The sequence below is a fragment of the Centroberyx gerrardi genome, chromosome 21 (assembly GCF_048128805.1).
Source record: "Centroberyx gerrardi isolate f3 chromosome 21, fCenGer3.hap1.cur.20231027, whole genome shotgun sequence".
In the NCBI taxonomy this organism is placed as follows: Eukaryota; Metazoa; Chordata; class Actinopteri; order Beryciformes; family Berycidae; genus Centroberyx; species Centroberyx gerrardi.
The window spans coordinates 935423-947922 of NC_136017.1; the positions used below are offsets into that span (position 1 = coordinate 935423).

A 12500-nucleotide genomic window follows, 5' to 3' on the forward strand; every position below is an offset into this window, starting at 1 on the left:
AGTCAAGATATTTACTTGATACAAAGTTTCTTGTTTGTAGTTCAGTGAGGATTCTAGAACACGATCTGTCCAGTGATGTCATCTTGTCTCCAGACCTATCAGCTTCTTTCATGATATTTTTAGTCAAATTCTCTCTCTGCACTGGCAGATAATCTGCTGCTTTCAGTAAATTTCTCTTGATTCATGCCAATATGACTTCTTCTTTCAAGAAATCATCAGAAAACAATGAAGAAAATCTGGAAACAAGAAACTTTCTCCAAGACAATTTCACTTTTACCAAGAAAATGTCCTGAAACAAGTTACATTCTGCTGGAAAAAAGTCTCATTTGTTGAAAGCGGTGAAATTATTACGATGATTTCACTAAAAAACATCCTGAAATGATCTTGATGAGTCTGGAGAAGAGAGAAGATAACTGAGCCAGTCTGCAGAAGTCAGACTGAGATGAAGGTGAGATGTGTTAAAACCAGTGAGTGAGACTTCTGACTGAAACAAGAACACATCTCTTGCTGTGTGTGTGTGTCCTGCAGTGTGTTGCTGCCTCTTGTTCAGTCCAGCTGTTCACTGTTCCTCCTCCCAGTCAGAGTGTGAGGAAGCTTTAGTATCGACTCTCAAATCTGATTTGTCCCAAAACAAATGAAAGACAAACTGCCAGTGGGTGAGGAGGTTCCTCTTGTTCCCAGTGCAGAACTACTTGGCCAAAAGTTTTCCACATTGTCATGTTTTTGATAGTTTAATGAAAGTGAAACAACATTGTTCACTTGTTTTAAGAAAAGATTTTGACAGTTAAATATGTAAATTTGGACATTTTCTTCAGTGTAGGCCGTCCAGATGTGGACCGGACCAGCTCCTGCCCCGGTCCACCGATCCACTTTATTAAAACCCAGGTTGCCAAATCATTAGGAGTTAAAGGTGTGTTCCAGTCAAACTGCATGTTTAATATGAACTAGACACTTTTGTACTGTGGCCAAACGTCCCAGGACGCCCGTCAACGCCGTCGCTCCCCCTCCCTCCGCAACACTCGCTCCCCTGCCGACGATGTCACCGGCGCCAAGGTGACGATTGGTCGACGCGGCCGCGGCGTCACGGGCGCCAAACCAAACCGAAACCAAGGAGTGTGTCAGGGAAGAGACGGGCGGCTCACTGTGAGGGTGGGGGCCCAGCTGAGGACCTGCGGTTCAGATTAAAGGACTTCTGAAGGCTGAACGGCAACACGGCTGACGGACTTCTCTTGTTGAAGCCTGCTGCGCTTTTGTGTTGTTGTTGCTAGGCAACCACAGAATCAGCTGTCAGTCACTCAACCAGCTGCTTAGTGTGCCAGCTAGAGGAAGGTTCATGTGATTTATCTAAACTATACAAGTATTATAAACAAGATAAATTCATGACAGATAGTTAGCAGACATTCAGAGTTCAGCTGCTGCAGTCTGTCTCTGTTCAGATCGCTCTCACTCCGCTCTGAGAAGTCTGATCCTGCTGATCCGCCATGTTTATCGTTTACAAGAGTCACTGCAGAAGTCCCGCCTCTCCGCTGATCTGATTGGACGGTAGAGAAAAAAAACGACGGTGACGTCGGCGACTTTCCGCCCCGAGCCGAAGTTTTTCTGTAACTGTAACAAACCTCTTATTTAGAAATTAGACGAAGCGTCGGTTAGCGGGTCACATGACCGATTCCCTCCGTTTCCATCGGCTGAAACATCGCAGACCGAAAAACAGAAAATAAACGACTCGCTAAGCAGTTTGTCCTGCAGGACGCTCTCGCTCCTCACAGTGACCGACCGCCCCGCCTGAACCAGGACGTTTACATGACGACGACGACGACGACGATGATGATGATGATGATGATGATGATGATGATGATGATGTTCTGCGTCGGCACGTTGAAACGACAATGTGCCCGTTTACCGTTTTTCTTTTTTTTTGCCGCGTCGGTCCGCGAGCGTAAAGCAGCTTTTCATACAGCAAAGACCTGACAGACAGCATGGTGTCCCATAACAGTCCTATATTTTTATATGTGTCTAGAGTTGATGATAGAGGCTTTTTAATGTGACTTTTATCTTTAGATCTGATCAGAGAGATATTTATTGATCTCAAATTGAATTTTAAATATAGACTGATGAATTTAAAGTTGCTCTGTGTATTTTAACATCAATCTGTCGTCAAATGAGCAGCTGTGCCTCGGTCTGACAGCAAACAGCTGATTGTTCCGTCTCGCTCCAGTAGTAGTGTTAGTTCTAGTGTTTCTCCACATTAAGACTACATTTCCCATCAGCCCCGTTGCTTCCTGCCCCCCCTCCCCCTCCCTGAAGAGGATCAACATGTTGGAAGTGATTTCTCCATCTTCCTTTCCCTCCTTCCACCATCTGCTGCCAGAAACTCTTTCAGCTTTAGAAGAACAGAAGAAGAACCAGGTGGAGAAACTCTGGAGGATGTTTACTGTCATGATGCTGATGACTCTAACTTAATCTGCTGATGATTTATAGATGTTAAAGTGAGACGCAGAGCGGCTTTAACGCGTCTCGCTGCGATCGGATCGATAAAACTCACGTTAAAAAAGGAGCGGTGGAACCTGAGAGGAGCTTTGATGTTCCACAAGTTTCATTTCAACTGATTTACTGTCTGTTTAAATATCAGCGTGGTGTGTGTTATATCTGTACATTATTTATTTTGTACGATGATCATGTGGTCGGGATTTGGCATGTTTTAAATAAGAGCCGGCGTGTGTGTGTGTGTGTGTGTGTGTGTGTGTGTGTGTGTGTGGTGAAGAGGAATGCATGACGACTAGCTCAAGTTAACACTATTTTGTCATAGATCAAACTCATAATCCATGACTTTTCTCACCTTCAATGGAAACACACACACACACACACACACACACACACACACACAGCGTGAAAAGTGTGTCGGCCACATGCTTCACACTTAAAAGTTAAAAGTGTTAACGAGACCGCTGTGTTGCAGCAGATCTCTTGAGAGTCATATGTATGGATGGAAGTGTGTGTGTGTGTGTGTGTGTGTGTGTGTGTGTGTGTGTGTGTGTCTCACTGCTTGTTGTCTTTGTTCTGTGTGACACGCGACACCGGATGAATCGTGCACGTGCTGCTGGATCGTTTTTGGAATAATAAAACGAAATAATAAAAAAAAACACTTTTCTCTGACTCGTCTGTCAATCAGTGTGTGTGTGTGAGAGTGTGTGAGTGTGTGTGTGTGTGTGTGACCTGCTCCTCTCCAGTAATCAGCCTTATCAAGGCCCTTGATCCTGATTATACCCACAATGCCCTGGGGCAGCTGTCCTCAGTTCATCTCCACGTCCTGGGACATCATGGAATATTCTGGAACTTTGAGTCGTATTCCAGGCTAAAGATAAAGAAAGGAAGGAAGGAATGGAAGAAGGAAAAAAAGACAAAGGAAGGAAAGAATGAAGGAAGGAAAGAAAGAAAGACAAAAAGGAAGGAAAGAAGAAGGAAACAGGAAGAAGGAAGGAGTGGAAGAATGACGGAAAGAAAGAAAGGGAAGAAGGAAGGAATGGAATAAGGCAAGACAGAAAGACAAAGGAAGGAAGGAATTGAAGAAAGACAAAAAGGAAGGAAGGAATGAAAGAAGGAATTTTCAGTTGTATTCCAGACAGGGAAAGTTGGGAAATTTGTCGGAATATCAGGGGATTTTCCAAATGGTTCGGTTTCCGGGATGTTTTTTTTCCAAGGACAAAGAATGGAAGGAAGGAATGAAAGAGGGGAACAAATAAAGAAGGAAGGAAAGAAAGAGACAAAGGAAGAAATGAGAAGGAAAGAAAGAAAACAAAGAAGGAAGGGATGGAAGAATGAAGGAAAGAAAGACATAGGAAGGAAAGAAAGAAAGAAGGAAGGGATGGAAGAATGAAGGAAAGAAAGACATAGGAAAGAAAGAAGGAAGGGATGGAAGAATGAAGGAAAGAAAGACATAGGAAGGAAAGAAAGAAAGAAGGAAGGAATGGAAGGATGAAGGAAAGAAAGACATAGGAAAGAAAGAAGGAAGGGATGGAAGAATGAAGGAAAGAAAGACAGGAAGGAAAGAAAGAAAGAAGGAAGGGATGGAAGAATGAAGGAAAGAAAGACAGGAAGGAAAGAGAAAGAAGGAAGGGATGGAAGAATGAAGGAAAGAAAGACATAGGAAAGAAAGAAGGAAGGGATGGAAGAATGAAGGAAAGAAAGACAGGAAGGAAAGAAAGAAAGAAGGAAGGGATGGAAGAATGAAGGAAAGAAAGACATAGGAAAGAAAGAAGGAAGGGATGGAAGAATGAAGGAAAGAAAGACAGGAAGGAAAGAAAGAAAGAAGGAAGGGATGGAAGAATGAAGGAAAGAAAGACAGGAAGGAAAGAAAGAAGGAAGGGATGGAAGAATGAAGGAAAGAAAGACAGGAAGGAAAGAAAGAAAGAATGAAGGGATGGAAGAATGAAGGAAAGAAAGACAGGAAGGAAAGAAAGAAAGAAGGAAGGGATGGAAGAATGAAGGAAAGAAAGACAGGAAGGAAAGAAAGAAGGAAGGGATGGAAGAATGAAGGAAAGAAAGACAGGAAGGAAAGAAAGAAAGAATGAAGGGATGGAAGAATGAAGGAAAGAGAGACAGGAAGGAAAGAAAGAAAGAAGGAAGGGATGGAAGAATGAAGGAAAGAAAGACAGGAAGGAAAGAAAGAGAAGGAAGGGATGGAAGAATGAAGGAAAGAAAGACAGGAAGGAAAGAAAGAAAGAAGGAAGGGATGGAAGAATGAAGGAAAGAAAGACAGGAAGGAAAGAAAGAAAAGGAAGGGATGGAAGAATGAAGGAAAGAAAGACAGGAAGGAAAGAAAGAAAGAAGGAAGGGATGGAAGAATGAAGGAAAGAAAGACATAGGAAGGAAAGAAAGAAAGAAGGGATGGAAGAATGAAGGAAAGAAAGACATAGGAAGGAAAGAAAGAAAAGGAAGGGATGGAAGAATGAAGGAAAGAAAGACATAGGAAGGAAAGAAAGAAAGAAGGAAGGAATGGAAGAATGAAGGAAAGAAAGACATAGGAAAGAAAGAAGGAAGGGATGGAAGAATGAAGGAAAGAAAGACAGGAAGGAAAGAAAGAAAGAAGGAAGGGATGGAAGAATGAAGGAAAGAAAGACAGGAAGGAAAGAAAGAAGGAAGGGATGGAAGAATGAAGGAAAGAAAGACAGGAAGGAAAGAAAGAAAGAATGAAGGGATGGAAGAATGAAGGAAAGAAAGACAGGAAGGAAAGAAAGAAAGAAGGAAGGGATGGAAGAATGAAGGAAAGAAAGACAGGAAGGAAAGAAAGAAGGAAGGGATGGAAGAATGAAGGAAAGAAAGACAGGAAGGAAAGAAAGAAAGAATGAAGGGATGGAAGAATGAAGGAAAGAGAGACAGGAAGGAAAGAAAGAAAGAAGGAAGGGATGGAAGAATGAAGGAAAGAAAGACAGGAAGGAAAGAAAGAGAAGGAAGGGATGGAAGAATGAAGGAAAGAAAGACATAGGAAGGAAAGAAAGAAAGAAGGAAGGGATGGAAGAATGAAGGAAAGAAAGACAGGAAGGAAAGAAAGAAAAGGAAGGGATGGAAGAATGAAGGAAAGAAAGACAGGAAGGAAAGAAAGAAAGAAGGAAGGGATGGAAGAATGAAGGAAAGAAAGACATAGGAAGGAAAGAAAGAAAGAAGGAAGGGATGGAAGAATGAAGGAAAGAAAGACATAGGAAGGAAAGAAAGAAAGAAGGAAGGGATGGAAGAATGAAGGAAAGAAAGAAAGAAGGAAGGGATGGAAGAATGAAGGAAAGAGACAGGAAGGAAAGAAAGAAAGAAGGAAGGGATGGAAGAATGAAGGAAAGAAAGACAGGAAGGAAAGAAAGAGAAGGAAGGGATGGAAGAAGGAAAGAGACAGAAAGGAAAGAAAGAAAGAAGGAAGGGATGGAAGAAGGAAAGACAGAAAGGAAAGAAGGGATTTTGAGTTTGTATTTCAGAGGGAAAGTCGGAGAATATCAGGGAATTATTGTTTTTTAATTAGATTTATTTGGATCATTTACCGATACACAAACTAACCTAATAATAATGAAAGGTGTTAGAAAAGGAGGTAGAAGTGCACTTATCATCCCTACCCCCCCTTTCTTTCCCCTCGCTTATAAAAAAAAAATAGCCCAACTGCCATTATACAAAAAAGAACAAAAAAATGTACACTCATAAATACAAAACAACCTGAATGTTTCTCTTTAAGTTTGTATTGTCTCACTTCTCTTTCTTTATATTTGTTCTTAAACTGAGAACATTTGAATTCATCCTCGACAGAATTCCCCAGTTTTACCCCACATGCAGAAATACACTTCTGTTTTAATGTAGGCGCATATTGATTTATGTCAAAGTCTCAAGCAGTTCAAACTGACTCTGTAAAACAGTAAATAAAAAATAAAAACAAATAGAAACGGTAGAAGAAAGATATTTTTCTACCTTGTGTTGTGGCTCGTCCTTCACTCTCTCTCTTCTCCCATGATGCTCGTTTCCTCAGACCAGAGACAGTAAAACACACTAGAGTCGCTTCTAGTGAAAAGATTCGTACACGGATTTAGGATGCACCGCCAACACACACACACACACACACACACACACACACACACACACACACACACACACACACACCCTCTCTCTCTCTCTTTAATCTGAAGCAGGCTGGAGTCTCCCCGTGTCACGCAATCTAACCCGGTTGGAGGTCTGCCAATCCCATCATGCACCTGGGCACACACACACACACACACAGCGTTTGGAGAAGAAGGTGAGGGGAAATCACAAATGTCACCTCGGAGTGTGTGTGTGTGTGTGTGGCGTTAAGCTGCCCTATAAATGATATCTGTCTCTCACTCTGATTCCTGTCAGGATTAACCTGACCAGGACCAACCGATCACACACACACACACACACACCACACATACACACACACACACACACACACAGCCATGCAGGGTCAGACATCTGCTGTAGAGACATCAGCTCATTAGCTAAAGCTTCTCTACCTCCATCTACCGCTCTCTCTCTCTCTTTACCTCACTCTAACTCGTTTTACCTTTCTCTCCTTACACCTGTCTCTCTCTCTCTCTCTCTCTCTCTCTCCTACCTGCCTTTCTCTCTAAATTACTCTTTCTAAATCTGTTTCCTGTCGTTCTTTCCCTCGTTCTCTCTCTTTTCGGATATTTTTTCTTCTCATTTTGTCTTCGTCTCCCCGAGGATTTGGACGATCTGCAGTTTTTTGTTGTTTTCGTTTTAAAACGGACAAATGTAGAAAAGACTTTTTAACAGAAGATTTTAACAAATTTAAGAAGACGAAAACTAAATGAAAGAAGACTTTTTAATATAAGGGAGACTTTAATGATGAATGTAAAAAAGATAAATTTAAGAAGACTAACGAACGTAAAGAAGAATTTTTACACTTTGAAGACGTTCTACAGAATGTAAAGAAGACTTTAACAAATCTAAAGAGGATTCTGGAACAAATCGAAGAAGACTTTTTAATCGGTGGAAAGAGAATAAATCGCTCTGGGATTCATCAGCTGATGTCAGTTTGGAGTTTGAACTGAGAGGCTGCAGACGGACTGGAAATGTAGAATGAAAAGATGAGAGAAGAGACAGAGGGAAAGAGGAGAAAGACGAGTGTGTGTTGTCCATCTGGACAACACACACTGTCCGGCAAGTAGGTCCAACACACACACACACACACACACACACACACACACACACACACCGTCAGGGAACAGTTGTAACAGTTGTGGAAGGAAGGAAGGGATGAAGGAAGGAAGGAAGGAAAGAACTAAACAAAGAAAGAAGGAAGGAACACAGGAAGCAAGGAAGGAAAGGAAGAAGGAAAGAAAGACAGAAAGGAAGGAAGAGATGAAGGAAGGAAGGAATGAAAGAAGGAAACAGAAATAAGGAACAGGAAGCAGGAAGGAAAGAAAGAAGGAAGGAAGGCCAGCAATGGGCTTCATGTATTCATATCAGTTCCTCAGTAGGAGAATCCACTGAAAACATCTGTTGCTGCTTCTCGTTTCTGTCTCCAGTAGTTTGTTGTGTTTTTCTTCTCGGTGGATAACCGGCCAATCGTAGACGAGGTGACATCACCTCCAGATGTTTCCGCTACAGTGGAGTTTGATATCTGAAATTATACAACAGGTAGTTCCAGTCGAGTAATTTGATTGGACAAGAGGCGTTCCATGAGTGCTGATGTACAGTATAACAGCACTGGGACGTTTTACTGCATCACTCCGCTGCCTGGAGCTTCTTGTGAGGAGAAATAAAAAGCAGATCACGACAACGTTGTTCAGCTGCTTAGCTGCTAGCTAACAGCTGGTTAGCACTGCTAGCTAACAGCTGGTTGGCACTGCTAGCTAACAGCTGGTTGGCACTGCTAGCTAACAGCTGGTTGGCACTGCTAGCTAACCAGCTGGTTGGCACTGCTAGCTAACAGCTGGTTGGCACTGCTAGCTAACAGCTAGTTGGCACTGCTAGCTAACCAGCTGGTTGGCACTGCTAGCTAACAGCTGGTTGGCACTGCTAGCTAACAGCTGGTTGGCACTGCTAGCTAACCAGCTGGTTGGCACTGCTAGCTAACAGCTGGTTGGCACTGCTAGCTAACAGCTGGTTAGCTGCTAGCAGACAACACAGTGTTGTGCAACAAACAAATGCTTACCAGATATTCCCAGTACACATCTACACTAAACTGTAACTTCATTCACACAGTAGTGACAGCAGTATGGAGACATTGACCTGAGTTATGAGCGGTCAGAGGAGGACGAGGGGGACGAAGGTAGCTCAACTCGTCCGCTGCCATTTTGCACCGAGAGACGTTCAACAATCATACTGGGAGAAATCCATCGTAGAAGAGGAGAGAGACCAGTTTCTCCACCACAGGAGCAGGAGAGAGACCAGAATGCACTGCAGGAGCAGGAGAGAGACCAGTTTCTCCACCACAGGAGCAGGAGAGAGACCAGAATGCACTGCAGGAGCAGGAGAGAGACCAGAATGCACTGCAGGAGCAGGAGAGAGACCAAAATGCACTGCAGCAGAGACACAGGATGGGGTGTGAAGGTGGGTCTCTAACTCAAAATAACTCTCTAGCTCCTACTATCTTCATCTACATGTAAAAACAACAGCTGGATGCAACACGCCCCTTCTCTGGAGGTTGTTGAAAGGCATTCTGGGAAATGTAGGAAATCACGAACTGCAGTAGAAGAAAGCAGGTTGAGGGAAAGTGGGTAAATAAACACTTCATCATATTCATCATCGCAGACTGACACTTTACATGAAGTGTTCATGAACTAATGTTAACTAATGCATTTACTAACATGAATTAACATGAATAACAGTTCATGTTAAATGCACATGAACAACTGCATTAATTTATGTTTACATGTTTGTTTATACTGTTAACTCATTTTTACTAACATGAATTAAGCATGAACAGTCACATTAACAAAGATGAGTTCATATTAAATGTACAATAAGCAACTGCATTAGGTCATGTTTATTTCATGTTTAATTCATGTTAGTAAATGCATTAGTTAACATTAGTTCATGAACACTTCATGTAAAGTGTCACCAGTTTAACTTTAACACTCAATGCTCTGAGTCTTTTGATCAGATCGTCTCATTTAGTTCCTGGTTTCTGGGCTAATCCAATCAGATTCCAATCCACTGATCTCCTGGCTCGATCCGCCCGGTAACCGACTCCTGACCGCAGCACAACAGACAGTAATCACAGGAAGTGAGTTCTACTGCAGTTAGTGATTTACTACGTTTCCCAGAATGCCTTTCAACAACCTCCAGTGAAGGGACGTGAACTTCCAGCTGTTTTACATGAGAGTGATAGCGCAGTAAGAGCAAGAGAGCGAGAGTTTCCAGTTGTTTCACGTTTTGAGTCCCGCCCCCTTCTTCAAACCCCAGCCTGTCTCTCTGCTGCAGTGCATTCTGGTCTCTCTCCTGCTCCTGTGGTGGAGAAACTGGTCTCTCTCCTCTTCTACGATGGATTTCTCCCTGTATGATTGTTGAACGTCTCTCGGTGCAAAATGGCGGCTCTAGAAAGAAGCCCTCGCTCTTTGATTCTGAGGGACTGACACCAAAACCTGACGTTTACCGCTGAGGTTTTACATCCTGAAACATTTTCTCATATCAAACTATAAACATCTGGAGGTGACGTCACCTCGTCTACGATTGGCCGGTTATCCACCAAGAAGAGAAACACAACTAACTACTGGATGGAACCAGGAATGCAAAGTACATCACTAATTGCTGATTTTTAAGAGTTAAAGAGTTTTAGGAGAATTTTCCTTTAAATTCCCTGCTATCCTTTAAACAGTAAGATACATGTAGGCAGTAAACTGTAGAAGTTTATGTTTCTGTGTATTTTTGTATATTTTGTGTATTAGTACTGCGTTCTCTGCACCAATCAGGTCGCAGAGGGGCGGCGCTTTACCGATCTCGCCTGCGTAACCATGGGCGACCACGGCGAAGTGGTGGAAAATGGCGGCTGCGAGGCGCCGCAGCGCTCCGGTGACGTCGCGCTCCAGCCGCCGATCACTTTCAGCGCCGAGGTTAGCCCCGCCCCCCCGGCGCTGAAGTGGAAGCAGCTGATGTGGCAGAACGCCGTGCGGAACATCATCGACCAGCGGAACCTCTACTCGCTGCAGCTGGCCGGCGGCCTGGGAGGAGCCAAGCGCCGCATCACAGTCACCGACGCCTACATCGATGACATCAACAGGTGCGGTCGCCACGGTTACTGATGATGTTAAAGATCAGTTCACTGATTCTGTTCCTCTATATAACTCCTCTCCTCCTCCTGTAGCTCTTGGACCCACACACAGTCTTGGCTCCAGAGCTCCGTTAGCTTGCTGCTAATAGTGAGTCCAAACTGTTTGTCACAGTGACCCTTTCAAAAAGTCACATGTGAAAACACACATGTGAATTCAAAGCACATGTGCTTTCTGGACACATGTTGGTTTTTCTCACATTGTTTTCTGATGTCATGTGACAGTTTTTACTTCAGATGTAAAAAGTTTTAGTTTCTAGATGAAGAGTTTCTTTTCCATGTGAACTTTTTTTTTTCACATTTTCCCCTGCCATTAGATCTGTCAATATCTGTTTCACATGTGAAAACTTAATTTCACATGCAAAGAGACAGTTCGCAGGTGAAAATGTCCATGGGAAATTTCACCTGTACATGTAGGAAAACCAACGTGTCCAAAAAGCACATGTGCTTTGAATTCACATGTGGGTTTTCACATGTGACTTTTTTGTAAGGGATAGCTGCTGCTAGCTACGTTAGCTAGTGTGCTAATCGGATGTGTTAACAACAAGACAGTGATGTTAGCTGACCAGATACTATGGTTAGCTAGCTAACAAGCTGACATTATCTAAACACTAAATCAATCAGATGGATCAGTGATGAAATGATCAGTTCAGTCAGAAACAGACAGAAATTAACCGTCTGTTCAGTTCTGTTGAGACAGAAACACAGTCAGCTGTTCACAGAGCTGAGGACCTCCAAGATGGCCGCCGGAGGGGGGTTAGGTCACCTGAAAGCTTTCTATCAGGTGTTACATTCCTCACTTCGTGTCGGCAGGCAGATCCGCAGCAAGGCGTCCCGCGGGGGGATTTGGCAGAGGCGGCGCTCGTCGGCGGCACGGATCCACCCGGCGCAGAGGATCGCCACGGCAACGCAGAAGAGAAACAACTCGCTCAGCGACGCCGACTTCTTCGTCTCCTGGGGATCCACGGTGCGAGGCGTGTTCGTCCCCACGCTGCAGCACACCTTCAAGTAGGAACACACACACACACACACACTTATATACCCGGAAACACACATTCAAGTAAGAGCACACACCCACGAAATACACTACAATACACAAATACACACAGAAAAATCTGAGTGATATTTATTCCTCATGATGAAGCGTATTTACATTCACCGCACTACATTACCCAGAATCCCTTCAGTACAAACAAGACACAACTTCCTGGTTTGGAACGTTCCAAATACGTAGCGGGGAACTTTCCATGCAAAGCTAACAACAAGACTTAGCTTAGCTTGCTAGTAAACCTGCTAGCTAACGTTGCACCATAAACATTTTACAGCTAGTGATACTTCCTGTCTGGCTACTGAACACTGTCACCCAGCAGAAACAAAGGCACAGTCATTGTGGTACGCTCCTTACGGTGAAGAGAGGCATCATGGGAAATGTAGTTCTGACACAATCTTGTACCTTGTAAGCTTTTTCCCTCAAAAGTTACAAAATGTAACAATGTATTGCTTTGTTTAGCTGATATAAGACCCCCCCCTTCTCTCTCTCTGTCTCTCTCTCTGTCTCTCTTCATCTCTCTCTCTCTGTCTCTCTCTCTCTCTCAGATCTCAAGACTTGGAGAAACTCTACCAGCAGTTCTCCTCCGGTCAGCGCAGAACCTCATTGGTCGTCACCATAGTGATTGACATCCTGACTAAGCTCCTCCTCTCGGCGCTGGGCGGGGGA

The 12500-nt window shown here is 43.5% G+C and overlaps 2 protein-coding genes across 2 annotated transcripts in view; both read left to right on the top strand.

Moving 5' to 3' along the window:
* Positions 1–44, top strand: part of dnajc27 (DnaJ (Hsp40) homolog, subfamily C, member 27) — a 6195-nt gene extending 6151 nt beyond the window's left edge. Inside the window, exon 7 of the mRNA XM_078291154.1 lies at positions 1–44. This exon is cut by the window's left edge and continues 804 nt beyond it. The gene's annotated coding sequence lies outside the window, so the exon portion shown is untranslated.
* A 10425-nt stretch (positions 45–10469) lies between these two features.
* The window catches only part of LOC139921669 (adenylate cyclase type 8-like), a 23689-nt gene continuing 21658 nt past the window's right edge, over positions 10470–12500 (top strand). The window contains exons 1-3 of the mRNA XM_078291229.1: positions 10470–10735; positions 11597–11791; positions 12380–12500. The exon at positions 12380–12500 is cut by the window's right edge and continues 107 nt beyond it. Coding sequence (XP_078147355.1) covers positions 10470–10735; positions 11597–11791; positions 12380–12500 — 582 coding nt within the window. The remainder of the gene's footprint in view (positions 10736–11596; positions 11792–12379) is intronic.